At 35.3% G+C, this 19,065-nt stretch overlaps 1 protein-coding gene across 1 annotated transcript in view; it reads left to right on the top strand.

Moving 5' to 3' along the window:
* The window catches only part of IRAG1 (inositol 1,4,5-triphosphate receptor associated 1), a gene marked incomplete at both ends in the record, with an annotated part of 33,913 nt that overhangs the window by 14,117 nt on the left and 731 nt on the right, over window positions 1–19,065 (top strand). Inside the window, 11 exons of the mRNA XM_079537222.1 lie at window positions 1,340–1,418; window positions 3,806–3,926; window positions 5,754–5,784; window positions 6,545–6,685; window positions 9,888–10,019; window positions 11,013–11,154; window positions 11,832–11,884; window positions 13,601–13,708; window positions 14,135–14,202; window positions 16,919–17,038; window positions 18,106–18,237. Coding sequence (XP_079393348.1) covers window positions 1,340–1,418; window positions 3,806–3,926; window positions 5,754–5,784; window positions 6,545–6,685; window positions 9,888–10,019; window positions 11,013–11,154; window positions 11,832–11,884; window positions 13,601–13,708; window positions 14,135–14,202; window positions 16,919–17,038; window positions 18,106–18,237 — 1,127 coding nt within the window. The remainder of the gene's footprint in view (window positions 1–1,339; window positions 1,419–3,805; window positions 3,927–5,753; window positions 5,785–6,544; window positions 6,686–9,887; window positions 10,020–11,012; window positions 11,155–11,831; window positions 11,885–13,600; window positions 13,709–14,134; window positions 14,203–16,918; window positions 17,039–18,105; window positions 18,238–19,065) is intronic.

Below are 19,065 nucleotides of genomic sequence, written 5' to 3' on the forward strand. Positions count from 1 at the left end.
TCCTTCAGAGTTTTCCTCAGAACCAGACTTACAAAATGCAAACAGGCTGATTTCTGTACGAAAGGAGACCTGTGTATAAACTGAAAGCTTTAACTTAAGTTTAGAAATGGATTCTATACTTTTGTTTACGGGCTTAAAACCTCTTGCAACTCAAAGTATTTGTAAAGTGTTCTTTGGTTACAAAAATCACTTCTACTTTGTTCAGTTGGGTGTTTTTTGAATCCTGTTTGTCTCTTGGCAGTCTCCCTTTAAAGGGCAGTAGTCGTATCACTCAGGAATACTGAACTTTGCAATAATATTATATTTAAAATATCTCAGGCGACAGGAAGTTGTTTTGGTATGGTTATGTTGCATTAAGAATTAGCCATTTTACTGAAGAAGAAGTGACATGAAAAAATAAACCACCGATGTACACTGACCAAGATGTACACACATGTTGTAAACAAAGCAGGACTTTTCCCTTCCTCCCCTTTAAAAGTCACAGTTCCTTAAGAACATCATAATAATGGTGAGGAAGGCCTCAAATTCTGCACTTTGGTCATTGTATTGCTTGGGAATGTCAGCTTGGTTATTCATCTTTTCCTGTTTATATAACACATATATTCTTACTACATATGTATTAGAATGTTTGCTGTAGAGACACTTGAGCCATATGATTTTGAGTATCTTACTGGCTGTTAAACACAATTAGTAGTTAGAATCAAAAAATTAACAGAACATGAAATGTAATTCCAGTTATGAAGGATTTGAGCTCTGACTCTTATGAGAATTATCTTCTTATAAATGAAAGCAGATGTTTGTGAATTTTAAATATATTTGAGAATATGAAAGTAGGAAATGAGGTGATAATAGAAAGAGAAAAAATATTGATGAAGCTTAGTCCTTAAGTGCACTTTCTTTGTACCTGCAGGGAATAGTGGCAGAATACAGTAGCAATGAAGCTTTGATGTAAGCAAATACTACTGAATAAAGTGTCAATTTTATGTATCTCATATTCTGGATTTTCTCATTTCATTTGGGGATACTTGCTTAGTACTATGGCTATATCCAGCACTGCTTTTTTCACTCTCACTTATTAAAATTCCTTTTTTCAACTAGAGCAGGAGGGGAACAAGTTGCAAATCTATTCACGTGACCAGTAATTTTGCTAAATAATGCATGCATGAAATTTGAAATATGCAATACCAATAAACTTCAAATACAAATAACTTCATATAAATATCTCCGTTACCTTTATTAAATAAAGTGAATGTTATATTTTTAGTGTTCACGTGTCAGAGCTCTTTACATTGAGATTTTTAATTAAGTTACTTGGAAATGTTATTGTTTTTCTTAACAGGAGCATATTTTGATGAGAAATCAAAACTTAGTTGGACTTAAACTTCCTGAACTTAGTGAAGCAGCTGAACAGGAAAAAGGTGCAGTATCATAAAAGTGTGAATGGGTGTGTGTTTGTCATACACTGATTTTTATAATTAATTAAAAAAGAAAATCAAAACCAAAATGTTTCTTGTTCTTCAATTACAAAAGTAATTCCAATGGAGTAGTAATGGAGAAGTGCAGTAAATGATGATTGAGAGATGAGTAGCGTAGCCCTTGCCCTGTATGGTACACTTCTGGGAAGCAGGAATAGAAGGATACAGTGTGAAAGGTGCTATTCTTTGTACGCTCTGGGACCTTACTTTTGTTTCATATGACTTTAAAGCTTCTGTTACTTGGGAATGACTGAGATAACTACATTTCATGTTATCTCTGGAAACAGTCTTATCTTCAATCTGAATGAAGCAAGATTAAAAGACACTTACTGTCCTCTACCTGTACATTATAATTGTATTTTTGGATTCCTATACATGGTGGTATTATTCCTATCTCTCTGTTACTACTTCCCAGAAATTGTTTTGTGCACTTTGTCTGAAAGTGTAAAATAGGTGATATTTTGCCAGGTTTTTAAACACTTAGAGAGATCTGAAACTTTTGGGGAAAACATTATGAAAATTTACCCATTATTTGATCACAGAATCAGAATCACAGAATGGCCAGGGTTGGAAGGAACCTCAAGGATCATGAATCTCCAATCTCCCCACCACAGGCAGGACCACCAACCTCCACATTTCATACTAGACCAGGCCGCCCAGGGCCCCATCCAACCTGGCCCTGAGTACCTTCAGGGATGGGGCATCGACAACCTCTCTGGTTAGTCTGTTCCAGCACCTCACCACTCTCATAGCAAAGAACTTCCCCCTGACATCCAACCTAAATCTTCCTTCCTTCAACTTCAAACCATTTTCCCGTGTTCTGCTGTTATCTTTCAAAGAGGGAGCTTTTTTATTTGATCCAGCTTGCTAACTAAAATCTCAAAAGTGTCACTAGTATTTTAAAGTCTATTACACATCTAAATGATAGCCAGCACATTAAGGGTGTCAATCAAACTTTTTCTCCTGAATGGATAAAGCAACTGAGAGGACAAATCCTTAGCTCATTTGTTAGATAGACTTACTTCCTTACATTGTCGTAAGACACTTTGTTCTTTTTAGCTTGAGTTGTAATTCTGCTTTAATAATAGGAAGTAGCCAGCTACTTCAGTATTACTGTTGAGAATCAAGTATATTGGCTCCAACAAATCTTGTAATTGATGCCAAGTTATTGTGATTGTCCTAGAAAGGATGTTGTGTCCATAGATTGTTTAGAAAAGTGGAATATATTAGGTTGGAGACCTTTCAGTGTTGGGCTGTTTTTTGACGTCATACGCAATGGTTCTTAAATAATGAGATTTTTAAATATAAAAGAATTGCACAGAACTAAAATGTAGCTAAAAAGAATTTAGCTTTCACATCTGTGTTTTCCTCAATTAAAAAATCTGAGCTTTTGCACAGTGCTCTGAAAGTCTAAGAAACTGTTATGCGAAATGAACAGGAAGGCTATGCAAAGGTCTCAGATTAAAACTAGGGAACCTGACTTTCCTACAGGAGAGTCTTTCTTTAAATTTTGTCAAAGTGAGAGGAGACAGTAAATTATTGTACACAAAATTAAATAAAATTAAAATTAAGTAACATAACTTTTAAAAAATAGCATTTGAACCTAAGATACCTAAGATATCTTAGTCCTCATGAAAGTGAAAATTTGCATCTTTCATGACCTGTTTCAATGAAAATTCAGTGTGAATGGTACATGCTGTAGTGAAGATTCATCATAAAAATGAACAAAATCTGCAGTAGTGTAGTAGTATGTGTTGTGCAGTGTAGTAGTTAAGTATAGGAGTAATCATTCTGTGAGGTGGCATTTAAAGCCTAGAAAATGACAGTACTATTATGTACTGATAGTACTATTATGAAACATAAGCTAAAATATTCAAGACATGAGGGAGCTACACTGAAAAAGCCCACATGTGAAATGTCAGATGTTATGGTAATGAATTTGGATTCTATTTGAATTGTAGAAAAAATACAAGAAGAATTTTTCAGTGCATTAGAGACTGTTAGAGTACCAATTACTTCAATTTCTCTGTGTTAAGAATGACATTTGTAGTGGTTACCCTTGTTGCACCTGCTCAAAAAGAAGACAGGAGATGAGTGATGCATCACTGTATGTAATCCAAGAAGCATTGTTCTGCATTAATAGGCTTAGAAATTTTTTTATTACCTTGCTTTTTTTAATGAGTAGAGGTAGAGTAGAATTCTCATTAACTTTAAAAAAAAGTCAAGGTTAGGTTTAAAAAGTTCTATTTGACTGTGAGATGCTGACTTGATAATTAATGCATGGCTTCTCAAATAACATCTAAAAGGTTTTTGTCTGAAAATGTCTCTAGGTCCTTCACCTCTCCCCTCCCCCACTGAAGAGGAAGAGGCAAAGAATAGCTCTGATGTCATGCCTGGTATTCCTGACATATTGCTGCGAAAGCTACGTGTGCACAAATCTCTTCCAGGAAGGTAAAAGCTTATTGAAAGTAGTAAGAAATCACCTAGGTCAAGGTGTACTAACAATTTTCAGTGAACTCCCTTTCTGGGTTTCCATTTATATGGTGGATTCATACATGTAGAGAATCTGCTGCATCTTAAAACATGCAACACAGATTTTCTGAATAGTTTGGGGAGCGCACCAACTGTGAGTGATTAATTCTCAAAATGGTTTCTAAGTACTACATAAAAAGTCTAAAACTTAACTTACATACTACAAGCATGCTTTCATACAGAACAGCTACTAATCTGTCTACTGCTGTTTTTTGTGATTGCTGCTGTTGATATGAAATCATGTTGGAAGTGTTAGTATCTCTTCAAGCCAGATGTTTTTTAGTGGAAAAATCTGGACATGGCAAAATTCTGCAGCTTTTCTGCAAGTGATGATTTTTCTGTGAAATGAATATTGTTATTTTGCAAACATAGTTGAACGTACAGGTTCCGTGACCTTGAGATGTGCAGGTGGGCAGTTATCAGCAGATTGCTTAACATCTTCTATGGCTCAAGGGTTTTTTTCCTTCTTTATCTTAGAAGCAAGAAGTCTGCTGAGTATGACAGGACTCACTTATGAAAACATTTCTTGGCAAAACTGTTTGAAAAAGCTTTAAAGTAGGATTAGTATGGGAGTGGAATGCCATTAGGAACTCTCATGTTAAACCAAGGGATGGTACGGTAGGTACTGTGTGAGAGTGGCAAGGCTAATGGTAGCATCAATGCCACTCCAAGGAGTATTGCAGGTTCAGGGGCATATCTGAAATGTTTACATATCAGCAGATGCAGCATGAGGATCAAGTGGGGATGGACTGGAAGCTTTGGTCCTTTCTTGGAGCTATGATATCACTGGTACTATTGAGACTTGGTGGAATGAGTCCTATATTTGGAGTGTTGGGGTGGAAGGGTATTGGCTGTTCAGAAGGGACTGTCAGGGCAACAAAGTGGAGATGCTGTGCTGTGCATGAGGGAAACATTAGCCTGTACAGCCTTTGTCACTGGAGCAGAGAGCCTCTGGGTGAGGATTAAAGAGATAGATAGCAGTGCAGATGTTGTGGGTGTCTACTACACACCACTCACCCAGGACAATGGCATAAGCTATTCTATAGGCAATTAGAAAAAATCTCAGGATGTGTTACTTTTGTCCTTATGGAGTCAAATTCTGAGACATAATTGAGAATATCATAATGCCATAACGAATCTGGGAAATTGCTAAATCATGTTGAAAATAACTTACTGAGTGAGCCATATAAGAAAGGTGCTGTCCTTGATCTGTCTGAGAGTAAGGAAGGCTTTGTGGGAGAGGTGACAGCGGGTGGCTGTCTTGACCATGGTGATGATGAATTAGTCGAGCTCAGAGTTTTTAGTGTAAGAGAAAAAAGTGAGTGGATGATGCCCCAAGCCCTGAGTGCCATCCATCTGTGATTATTATCATCACAAGATTTAAGCTGATAACACAAGTAAAATATGTAATGATGATAATAACAAGTGTAGTGTATTTGTTGACCTGCAACTCTAAGAGGGTATTTTCTGGCTGGCTCTTCTATTTATCACAGCATAGTGCAGATATTTGTAACAATATTTGCAATTGCTAGAAACTTTGATTTATTTCTGTTAATACTCAAGTGATACTTGTGCTGTTGTTATTAAAAAAAACAAGCAAAAAAATAAATAATACTGGTTTGAACAAAAGGAATCGTAAGATATTTAAGGGAAATACATTCTTTGTTATTTCCAATTAAATATTTCAATATATTTGTTTTTAAGAGACAAAACTAAAAATCTGAATTGTTTTGCTTTTATTTCTAGCTCCCCTCCACTTACTGAAAAAGAAGTTGAGGTAAGCGTGTTCTTAAAGTGATAAATTTAGACAGCAAAGGGAACGTTGCTCTATGTTCATGTAAGCTTCTGAATAACACAAGTTCTAATTCTTGATTAAAGAAAAATATTCTGAATTCATGTAACATTTTTCAGTTATGCAAAGTGCATTTTATGCCTTAATAAATTCATTCTATATTTAAATTAATTATGATCTTACATATGCCCCTGATTTATTTGTGCCTTTTATTTTGTGTGCCTCAATTCTGAGCGACAACTTTTAAAAGCAGGGTTTGGGAGAATGTTGAGCACTTGATCTTTTGCTTTTGGTGGTAGATGTTTATCCCTTAGGTAAAACAATGCTCATGGTGAGCTCATCCCTGGATTTCCTCTACACAGACTGTCTGTTTAAAAACCTTAGGGACCCTTGGAGGAAGTCCAGTTAAAAAACAGATTCATTGTGCTTCTAATGCTTCTGTTAGGCTACTTCCGTCATTGTGTCTCTGCTCTATTGATCTCCCAGAGAAACATTCATGAAAACACTCGCATTTTTAGTGGAAGTAATGAGAACTGATATTTTAAACAATTTCTAAATGATATTTTCAATTTTCTATTTCAATATTTTATATTTTAATATATTTCATATATTTAATATTTTAATTTTAATTATTTTAATTTTAAGTACTGAAGTTTGTTAAATTTATACTGTATTTGTAAGTTGTTACTGCAAATTGCATTACAGTGGCACTGATTTAAAATCGCCTTCTTTTAAATCCAAACAGAATGTATTTGTACAACTTTCCTTGGCCTTTAGAAATGATAGTTATACCTTGGAATCAAGAATTAACCAAGCAGAGAGAGAGAGAAATCTTACTGAACAGAATGCTGAGAAGGAACTGGAAAACTTTAAAACAGCCATTACGGTAAGAAAACAGCAATAAATATTTCCCTGAATGACACTTGTACAGATGCAAGTGCACACATGTTTGAAATGTACATCTGTGCTTCCTTATACTTATCCTGAATTGTATCCCAAAACATCATTTTCTACTGCTTGAGCTCATTATGTAACTCCCTGCTGAAGAGAGAGCATTTCCTGCCAGAGTGGGCTACTGTTGCTGAAAACTTGTAGAGAATGAAGCCCTACTTCTAGCAATTTTCAATTATAAATGCTATGAACCTGAGGTTCAGTTCTTAGAATAAGCCAGTGACAAAGTTAAGAGCGTGTAAAACTGCAGTTTGAGCACTGATTCATGCTCTCCTGGACGAGACCTTCTTTAGCAGTAAATTTGCAGTATCTGGTTAAGTGAGACACTGAAATGATCTGAAGCTTGAGTTCAAAAGTTTGTAACATAAAAGATCAGTGAACTGCAGATAATAAAAGACTGCAAGGATAAGAAAACAGTGAGGGTTACATAAGGAATACATGTGATCTTAGGAGAAGGTTACAGACCTAAACACTTTTTCATTCTAGCCGCCCTTCATTTTATTTTGTCAGCAGTAGTTTTCAGTTCTTCTCACCAGCTTTCTTTGGATTTTCTAACTGAAATGACAAGTTCATCTGAGATGTGTTAATTTATGTGCTATGCACATTTTTGTGCAAAAAAAAAAAAAAAAAGAAAGAAAGAAAGAAAAAAAGAAAAGGAAGAGGTGCATAGATACCATGCTTGTAACCGAAATAGCACCTTGCAAGAAAGTGTTGGTACAGTTCTGAGAAATAGCTAAGAAAACATAAAATTCTCTTATTTTTGTGAGAAAGGATGCAATTAACAAAAGTTGTGATATTTACATCTTTTTATGTGGAATTTCAAATCTGCACATACAGGTTGCTGCTGGGGAAAAAGTGTTGAGAATATTTTGCAGATCTTGCCTCTGTTTAAAGAGCAAGCAGAAACAACCTGTAAAATCTCAGGGCTCTATTGGTTATAATATTTATATACCTACTATTTATTTCCAATTAGTGTAAAAGGGGATTTTCAGCTGCAAACATCTAGTTTGTTACATTTAACATGCTAAACTATCCCTAATTAGACACCGATAACCATGTTGCCAGTATTGGACAGCTGCAATCAGCTTTCACAGAATCAGATTGGTTAAGGTTAGCAAAGACCTCTGGTCCAACCACCTGCTTGAGCATGGACATGCAGAGTGAGTTGCTCAGGACCGTGTCCAAGCAGCTTTTACTCATCTCCAAGCAGGGAAACAATGCCTCTGAGAAACCTATGCCAGTGCTCTATTATGTCCACACTGAAGGGTTTCCAGATGTTTTTTGATGGAACTTTTTGTGTTCCAGTTTGTCCTGGCACTGGGCACCATGTCCCATAACCTGGCTCCATCTTCTTTGCACCCCATCTTCAGGTATTTATACACATTGATCAGATTTCCCCCAACATCCTTTTCTCCAGCCCGACCAGTCCCAGTTCTCTCAGTCTCTCCTCGTAGGAGTGGTGCTTCATTCTCTCAATCATCTCAGAAGTCTACCAAGATGATCAAGGAACTGGAGAAAGGTTTCCCTCCTTCATTCAATTTACAAGCTGCAGCCTGTCTTTTACAAGCTTTTACAACAAAATAGCAACTGTCATTTTCATGTGATAGACATTTTTTTGATGAAATGGAATAAACTAAACAGCAATTAAATGATGGGACAGCTTCTGCTTTATGATATTAGAGCTGTTCCCACTCTAAGTGACAAACTATCTTCATTTCTTTAGAAAAGGCTCATTACACTGCTTAATGAATTTGACCAGTGTTTACAATTCTTTTCTTCAACTTCACTAATTTCTGTCTTGTTCAAAAACCCACCTTTAAGTGAAAGCTAATTTACGTGAACTTCAGATTTGTTAAAATAATTAAGTTACATTTGGCAAGGAACACTTAAAAATCTGTAATCTGAGCACAGAGTTTTTCCCAAGCACGTTCCTTTCCATTCTCTTGGGTCTTGTAGTCAAATTTAGGCTGCAATTTGTTAACACACTGGCTACAGTGATTAAGTAAGTTTGAAAATGATTGTCATTGGAGTTGTTGCTCCAAATTCTCTTAGCTGTGCTACCACAACAAAGGTTTGCAGTACAAATGTGATTTCTCAACAGTTTCTAATAAAAAAGTTATTGTCCACCACTCCCTTCTTTGAAGGGAGGAGAAGAAAAAGGAGGAGGAGAAGACATTACTCCTTTTTCAATGTGCTGACTTAATCTTGCAGTAGTATGAGGGAGAGCATGTGAAGAAGGGCACAGAGTAACTGATCAGAGAGAGGATTATGTGAACAGTGATACTCATTAATTATTGAAGACAATTTCAATGCTAAGACTGGAGCATACTGAAAATACACTTTAAGAATATAGGAATCAGTCAACATCACAGTCTGCTGTAAGTCTGAACTACATTATGTCAGATTTTCTTGTATCAGTCCTTTTTGCAAATAGAAAGCTGATTCGGTGAAGAAATGTTCACTAAGGCTCTGGTTAATGAAAGATCTAAATTTGCTCTTGCTTCTAATACTAGTCCCAAGCAAACAATATACTCTCAGTATTAAATCTGATCCATCAAAGTGATAGTATTAATCAAGAGCAGAAAGCTTTGTAGTGATAGATGAAAAATGATTAAAAATATGCAACTGTCATTTGAATTACATGCAATATTGCTCTCTATTATTCTCTTACTTTTGGAATTCTTAAGACCTTAATGTCAGATTGATTTTCAAAATGACTGAAATATCTTGGAACTGATAGAACGTAAATTGCCTTCTTAACACCTTGTGCCAAGCAAGTAAATATGTTACTTGTTTCAAGGAATCATTTGTAAGTTATACGTAAAATAAGCTTGGTATTTGTAAAGTTTGTGAAGTAGGTAGAAAGTTGTGAATCACAACTGATTTCAAAGGAAAAAGAGTTACAAATGTGCTCAGCCCTTATGAGCCTCTTGAAAAGCGTGCCTACAGTATGCAATAAAGCACCATTCTGTGTCAGAGTAGCAGCACTTGCTTGTTGAGTGCCGTTCCTCTGTGGTGAATTCAACAATGTGCACTTCTGCCTGGATATGTCTTATACCAGTTCTGTTACTCAGGTTAACTGATCCGAACTAAAAGTTGGAAGACATAATAGTAAGGCTTATATATTTTCTCTTCAGTCTTCAGCTCACTTATGGCATCACTATGAGCACAGAGAAGCTTACCAGAAACTACTGGAGGACATTGCAGTTCTGCGGCGTTTAGCTGCTAGGCTATCTAGTCGTGCTGAAATGGTTGGAGCCGTACGTCAGGTAAGAGCATCACAGAATCACAAAATGGCCTGGGTTGGAAGAGACCTCGAGGATCATGAAGCTATAACTCTCCCCCCCACCCCCCACCACAGGCAGGACCACCAATCTCCACATTTAATACTTAGACCAGGCTGCCCAGGTGTCTGGTGTCTAGCAAATATATCCTGGCTGCAGATGTTTATTCCTTGGTTGTTGTTTTGATTTTTAGTTGCTAGTCTGTTTTGTTTTGTGTTTTTACCAGCCGTAGCTGTAGATTATTATCTCTTTGAATTTTACCATTTTGAGAGATTAAAAACATTTATTACAGTGCCAAAGAAGATGTCCCTTTTAGACTGAAACAAAATTCAAACAGAATTACCTATGAAGTTATGTAGCATCTGTAAAATGGGTGTATGTATTATTTAGAACTATAACTGCATCACAAGAAACATTTAAAATTAGGGCAGCATGGATAAAAAAAAAACAAAATTCAGTCAAAAAAGCTCATCCAGATTGGTAACCTGCCCTTGGCAATAGGTGAAGACAGTCAACTCAAAACTTAAAACAGCAAGTGTAAATGAGAATACAGCAACACATTCTTGGGCTCAAGACTGTTACCTTTGTCAAATGAAGTAACTAGGCTGAGGCCAGTGACCAAGGGCTTGGAGAATTTGAAAATAAATGCACAAATGACACATAACCAATAATGTTCGTTACCTAATTATTTATAATTATTTATAATTATTGATTATAATTACTTATATAATGTAGGCACAAAGACAGTGTATAAATTCACATAATATGACAAAATAATGATGATTTTCTTTGGGTATTATTATTTCTTTGGGTATATTAATGCATTCATATTTGGTTCTAATTGATTCAGGAATTCTTAATCTTCAAGATATCAATATTTTTAATGAACAACTGACAGGGAACATGCACATAGAAGCAAATAATAAGTTTGAGAAATGTAGATGCAAGTCAGGTAATCCTCTCTTCTTTCTTCCTTAGGAGAAGCGTATGTCAAAGGCAACGGAAGTAATGATGCAGTATGTGGAAAATCTGAAAAGAACATATGAAAAAGATCATGCTGAACTAATGGAGTTTAAGAAACTTGCTAATCAGAATTCTAGCAGAAACTATGGTGCATCTGGTAAAAAAACCAAACAAAAATCCTCTAGTGTTTGTCTTTCCTGTGTACAGAGAGGTATCTAGTGATATTAATGATAAGAGGTGAAATATCAAGAAACCTATTCTACAGAAATAGACTTCAAATATATAGCTATAACACCTAAATTATTGCGAATAAGCCATACTTAATGTTATAGCACAGTAATTTCAATTCACTGTCACTTACTGAATTCTGATTAGATCCAATAAGATTTGTACTGAAATCTTACATATATGCATAGCTTGCAGAGTTCTAACGCATCTGCTTCTGAAATGACAGTTGGTAGCAAAGCCTAATTACTTAAAAAATTATTTTTGCCACTTTTTCATTCTTAGCTTTCGAGGCAGAAGCTCGAATACGAGTATTTTCTTTTTAAAAAACTTGTATAAAGAGGTAATTAGTGGGCTTTTTTATGACCTCAGTATGAATAGTAATGGGGTTTTTTATGTGTGTGTTGTTTTTTGTCATTTCATATTTCTGCCACAGATGTATATAAGGCCAGAACTATATGACAGATAAATAGGCAGTCATAAGAGACATTGTGCAAATACAGTATGTCTGAGTTTAAAATGCTGACAAGGGCTATATTAATGTCATTTATATTCACAACTGAAGATACTTATATATTCTAAGATTGTTCCTTATGTACTGTTTTTAAGCAGAAGATGGAGTACCTCGTTCATCTAGATCCATGTCTCTTACTGTTGGAAAGGTATTTTTGCAATGTCTATGTACATTCAAATTTAATAGTCTGTATTCTAATATGGTAACAGTAAGTTCTCAATATTGTTCGTGTAATCTAGTGCAAACGTATCCATGCTTTGTAATTTTAGATGCCTGGTTAGGAATGACTTCATGCTTCTATGCGATAACAGTAATGCTTGCTGTGAAGTGTAAAGAGAACTATTTATTTACAAATACTAATATTCCAGGCCATCTACCTCTGCTGCAGGTAGTGACATAGGTCCTATGCTTTACTTTAGTTCTTTGGTGAGGATGCTGAACTTTGGATCAAAACTTTCTATTTAATGAGGGAATCCTGCAGCATACCATTTTCATTGTCTTAAGAATTACAATTGTGTTCAGAAGATAGATGCAAATAGTAATTTGAAATAGTTTTCGGTTACCATCAAAATATCTTGTATGGCTTTGACAAAGCATTGATACAGGGAGATTATCTCAGATCATGTATGTACCTTAACATTGTTTTACACATTCTTCTAAAATTGCTTAGTACTTCCAAGAGTGCTGGAGTTCAACTTTATTTAAAACCTCCTAACTTAACCAGTAACTTGAGGGACTTAAGTACCAGTTTGGCTGTTCTGAAATCTGGTGATGAAAGGCATTATTGAGTCTAGTATTTCTATTCATCTTTTTACTCTTTTCTTGGCTGTAGTTCTTTAGGTTTTGTTTATTCCTGTCACTTCTGAGTGCTGAGTAAGAAGACTTCACTCTCCAGTAAAGTTTTTCAGGAGCACATTATGTGGACCTCTGTCATTAATTAATAGATATAATTGGTCCTGTCTAGAACCAGGATCATGGAGTAGCTGATCCCATGCATATGTTCAGTAAACTTATGTTTAACTCCTTTTCTGTAAAGTTATCTAGAGCAGAATCTTGGAAAAGTATGGGTATGTACTAAGATTAAGCTGGTAGATGCTAAAGGAACTTGGTTGGGTTTCTTACTCCTTGGGATGCATAGATTTCACTAATTGTCTATCATATGGTAAGCTATTTGTCTTCTTAACTCATGACAGCAAAAGCTCGAATTATCTTGAGTGTACTTGAGTTATGTCTTGTGTAATGCTAGCATGTTTATTGTTTCAGTCGGCTTTGGGAAATGTAAGCAATGCCACATAATGCTAGATAGATGCTAACAACTCAAGTGTGAGGAAGGAGGCTGTTCTGTTGTGAAGGGAATGTATGTTATTGTTTCTGTAACAATACATAATTTTACAAGAAATAAATATATAATAGTGGATACAATCTATCATAATGTGTACATAACAAGGAAAGAGTATCATATTTAACTTCATTATTTTCCAGTCATTGTGACGCTGGTACTTTTCCCGGTATGGTTACATAGCTGGCTTAACCAAAGATCATAGCCTCTAATTAGAATTGAAGACACCAATTCAGAACATACCTCTTTGGTCACTTCACCCATTGAACTTTAAGAGTGGAGAGGAAAATGAGCAGCAGCCCTGTACAAAGCCTCATTCTTCTCCAAGCACTTGCCATACCAGACAGTATGATACGAAGTTTTGGGGAAGACCACAGCCTAACAGCAGCATAATTTTGCTGCCAACTTTCCCTTCCCACAAGGGCTCGATGCTGGCATTAACTTACATTTTTGTCACCTATTAACTTGCAAAACTTTTCTTCAGCCTATTTTATTGTATGATAGATAAAATGTTCTTTACCATAGAATATGCCTCGGAGGCGAGTCAGCGTTGCTGTTGTTCCTAAATTTAACTCCTTAAACATTCCTGGTCAGTCACCAACAGCTTCACCTATACCTTCAATGCCATCTCTGGTAAGCAAAACTCACAAATTAAACACAGAATTTTTTGTTTAGAATACTTTTGCATACACCAAGCCATGGTTATTAAATATGTAAGCCTTTCCATTGGTTAAATTTGGCCCCATCCTCACAAAAGGATGGACAAAAACAATCCTGTTGGGTTGAAGGGTTATTTTATTGTTTAGTGATCAATAGATGATGAAGAATTAGACTGGATTCTATCTGGAGTGGGGAAGCATTGTAGAGGTTTGATATTATTTGTTTTTAAATGCATTGTTTATTGTGGTTGAAAGGATTAACTTGTGGGCTCTTTGATGAGGATACTGTGCTAGTGGATGAGAGAAGGAAACTTAAGTAGCATATTGATGTTGTTTTACTGAAGATCTATTTGAAATTTATTCATGGATATAGCATTTATTGTTGTTTTTCAACTTACAGGCTGAATCACCTAGCAATGGAAAGAGCAATCTAACATCTAATCCTGTTCTGCCAGCTGTTTTAGAGAAGTGAGTTTTCTGTAGATAATTCACTACCTATTGAATGTATTGAATAGTATGAAATGAAAATGTTGCTGATATACAATTTCAATTTTTGTGACAGAAAATATAGCAGTGCACGAGGTATTGAAATACTGACACAATATTGACCCAAATTGATTCAAGACCTGTTAACTGTATTTTACTCTATCACCATTATTTTGGCTTTTTTCATGTCCAAAGAATTTACAAGCAGTATCTGAGAACTAAGTTTTGCTTGCTACAGTCCAGCAGCCACTGCAATTCAATAAATACAAAATGCATCAGAAGATTTGAGTACTCCTACGTTTGGAACTCAGCAAAACTAAGAGTATTACGTGTAATGCAAGTGGATTTTTTTTATATTTACTGCAATGCATTCATGCTGTACTTTGGATTGGCCATGAGCAACATTTGGTATGTATAGTCTTAAACTTCACTGTTCTAGTAACAGAATTTTGTGTTCTGCTCTGGCCTTGTTTGTGTGTTGCAGGCTGATAAGAAATGCCATGATATTCAGGGTCATGTAGGTTTCAAAATTTGTATTAAAAATATATGAAATTAAAAAGTATAATTTATCATAATGCTAGATTAACTAAAATTCTGTATATGTCAAAACAGTGGCAAATTGAGTGCTTTGTTTTGTTTTTAGTACAAAGTGAACTGAGCATTCAGATAAAGTAAAGCACTCGGGTTGAGATTTTGTTTTTAACAGCCTTGTGGCCTGACAAGTTTGTATTTTAAAACAAAATGGGAATAGAAATATGAAAGAGGGGATTGTTTTTCAGGCCAATACCTCAACATCAACATTTTTATAGAACCTATAAATTGCAAGGAGATTTTTTTCATTAAAATATGTGCCCTTTTGACTCTGTTACTACCGTTAGTGCAGATGTACTATCATCACATAGTTATATTTGTCGTTCCATGGGTTTAAAGAGTTTCACTTTGGCATCAAAACAGTAGTTATGTGAACAAGGAAGGCAGAGAGTTTCAGTGCTGGAAAGCATGTACATCTGTAGGTTTCTAGAAGAAACTTCTAAGTTCTTCCATTTGAAATTTATTTAGACACGTTACTGAGTTTCATGCAATTTCTTGAAATTTAAAACCAGTGTATAATAGAATGCATAGGTGGATTATATGGAAAAGTGCCTCTGGGATGAGAACGAAAGGCACATGAAATCCATTGTACAAAGTATTTGTAAACTGTTACCATTACAAGTACAGCTCTCATTGCATTTGGGAACACATGTACTCATAGATTCGTGCTTATATATCGAGATACGTGTATATACACATACACAGTATGACATGTTCATATCCATCATCATCATAGAGAGCACAAATTAAAAAAGTCAGGCTCATTTTCAAATATTTGTTTCAAGAAATGTTACATATTATAAAGAAGCTACTTGCAGATATTTCAGAAGTAAAACTTACAAAACATGTCGATTTGTTATAATAATAATAATTGTTACTACTTTGGTTTAAACTATTCACAATATCACAGTAAAATATCTTAAATGCTTATTTGAATTAAAGTTGGAGAGAATGCTTTAAGTTTCATATAGAATACAAGTTTAAAACTATTTATATCACTATTTATAGCACAAGTCAGAACAGAATGATTGCTTTCACATATTTTTGATTAGTGCAGAAATAGGACGGACTTTATCTTATATATTTGCCTTTATCTCTGTACTTAATCATGACTGAAACTCTGCAATAATTAGGAAAACAAAGCTGTGAACTATGGCAATAAGCATTGCCACTAGTTGTCACAATTCAACAGAACTCTGCAAGATTTGGACCATCTTTTGAAACTGTACAGAAGTTCTTAAATTAAGAAGCTTTAAGCCCAAATGAAAATAAGGATTGTGTCAATATGAAAAATTGAAAATGATACTATGAAAATCCGTTGCTCTCAGATGACATCAATCAACATTAATTTAGATAGTCAGATAGATTCCAGGAATTGGAATGGGATCTGCTGCTGAGCTTATTAAACCTCATCTTTGCTAAATTTGCTCACTCCTATCTGGATCACATAAACTTTTTGACCCAGACATAAAGAAATGAGGGCAGATGAGCACTGCAGAAAATGAGCAATATTCAATAGCCTATCTTTAGGCTAAACACAGCTCTTAATTAGGAAAAAATTTATTGACAGAAGGTATGTATGTGTTTATACATTTTTTTTACTTGTGTGTAAGGTGAGTATGAATTTCAGTTTACTACGAAGTCAGTAAAGTACCTAAGAGGCATATAAAAAGAATACTTTATTAAATTAACATTTGGAATTATTTCTATTTTTTCCTCTGATGTAGCAGAGAAAATTTCGAAGACAATTTTTAGAAAGCCAAAAGAGGAATTTTATTTTTTTTTAAAAAGGAAAAATGAATGCCATAGGCAGGCCATGAAACAAATACGATTTTTATTTAAATAAGGAAATAAACATTGTAATTACTATTTTTAAGTTACTTTTTGAAACTAAAATTTTGCCAAGTACGTACTTCTTTTGCAAAACATTTCTCCAACATACATTTAAGTGAAAAATTGCAGATTTTCCTTCAAAGATAGGTTTGTAATAATCATTAATGGATCAGGAGTCACACATACTGATTGTTTTCTTACTCGGTGGTATACTCCAAATATAAAGATTTCAACAGTCTTGGTTTTGCTTTCATTTTCTCTTTTGTCTTGGCAGTGGAAAGACAAATGGAGAGCCTGACTGTGAAACCTCTACTTCTGCAGTGACACAGAGTGGGCTGGAAGAGATCAATCCTGAAACTAAAGCCAAGATAGAAGAGGAAGCATATAACAAAGGGTGGGAATATTTAATGAGAATTAAATTGTAAATATGTGTCACCATATGTATTTTTGTAGTGTAATTCTAAATGCAAAATGAGTGATGTTATTGATATGACTTCAAGAAGACAGTCCCAACTGAAGCAATATGGGAAACGATGTGAGTTAACATGACTTTTGCCTTCATTGTGGTTGCTAACTTTCATCTTTTATTTATGTTAGCCTGTCTGAGAGAACCAGTTGTTTTCAGAGATTCTGAGTTGGATGGATGCTCATATGTTCATAGCATTCACCTTCATGATGGGACATTCCAGAACAACCTTCTAAAATTCATATTCTGAAAGGTTTCATGGAACTGATTAACATGACATTAAATTTTGCTTGTGATCCGACTCCAACAGGTCATACACCTTCAGTCTAGATTTGTGTCTGTTTTCCAGAATTTGCATCTGTTTTCCAAATTAGAGTATCTAGCAAATGTTCACAGAATCACAGAATTGTAGGGGTTGGAAGGGACCTCCAGAGATCATCGAGTCCAACCCCCCTGCCAAAGCAGGTTCCCTACAGCAGGTCGCACAGGTAGGCATCCAGGCAGGTCTTGAACATCTCCAGAGAAGGAGACTCCACCACCTCCCTGGCAGCCTGTTCCAGTGCTCCGTCACCTCACTGTAAAGAAGTTCTTGCGCATGTTTGTGCGGAACTTCCTATGCTGCAGTTTCCTGCCGTTTCCCCTTGTCCTGTCTCCACTCACCACTGAAAACAGTCTGGCCTCACCACTATGGCTCCCAAAATGATTAAGAAAAACAATAATCAGAAATACACAGCAACTTCTTTACAATAAACAGAAGTTCTACTCTGCAGAGGATTATAATTGTTTTTTTCCAAGATAAATTTGCTAACAGAGCTAATATAATAATCTATTAGGTAAGGATGGCTATGTGGTATATTCATAGCTAATCTTTTGTCCTGTTCCAGTTCTGCAGAAACAGAGTTATTTGTGTTTTATTCCATGTAGCAAAATATAAAGCCAGTTTCTCATTACATAGGAATGTGCTTACAGACTAAGAAAAATTATTTGTGTTAAAGCTATCAGGAGGGCTTGAAGAAAACCAAAGAACTTCAGGATCTGAAGGAAGAAGATGAAGAGACACCAAAAGAAAGTCATGATGAACATGAAGAAAGTGAAAATGACAGTGAGATAAAAAGCCTGAAAAGCAGGTAAGACACTGGTGTATAATGTGATCATATGGTAGGAGACACTATATTCATGGTACCAATCAAGTGTGCTTTATGCTATTAGTATGTTTTCTTCCAGTCTAGGGAAGGATATTTGAACTAACTAGTTTCACAAAATGATTTATTCCACATAAGTACAATTGCAAAATGCAAAATTTTTATTTTTAATATGTTGGTTGAAATTTTATGGTTTTTTGCACATCAAAATGTTTGATCTTGATGGGGACAGGTTTTGAAGTAAAAATATTCCACAAGTGTTTTCATTCATCAGTATCATTTTGGTGATAAATGAATCTCTCTGTAGCACATATTATCAGAAGAAAGTTGTAATTCAGGAATCTGATGCCTTTATTTGTGCATGCATCGTTTCCAAAAAGTCTTCACCAGTCTGTCCACACTAGAGTGTGTTCAGAATGTGCATTCACAAGGGAAATGCAGGTTAACATGAACTCTTCAACAATGCTGGGCTCCCTATGACTTGGAGGGGCAGATGCTTGCTCTCTCTAGAAACTCTATAAACATTGCAGAACAGCACTATGATGGAAAGCTATCCCAGCTTTCAGCAGAGGGACACATTTATTACATTCATTGAATGCTCTTTGAATACAGCATGGATTTTGTGTACTCTGCTTTATCATACCTGAAACATTTGTGCTTAACTGAAAAACTTTTCTATGTTTTCAGCTTTTTTTTTTTTTTTTTTGAGTTGATTGAGTTCTATCAACCTTGTTTGACAGAACTTCAATTTCCTGCATTCCAAAATCAAAAAAGATTTGTGCATTACAGAGGAATTCAATAGTGACCAAAGCA

The sequence above is a fragment of the Tetrao urogallus genome (assembly GCF_951394365.1).
Source record: "Tetrao urogallus genome assembly, chromosome: 6".
Taxonomy (NCBI): domain Eukaryota; kingdom Metazoa; phylum Chordata; class Aves; order Galliformes; family Phasianidae; genus Tetrao; species Tetrao urogallus.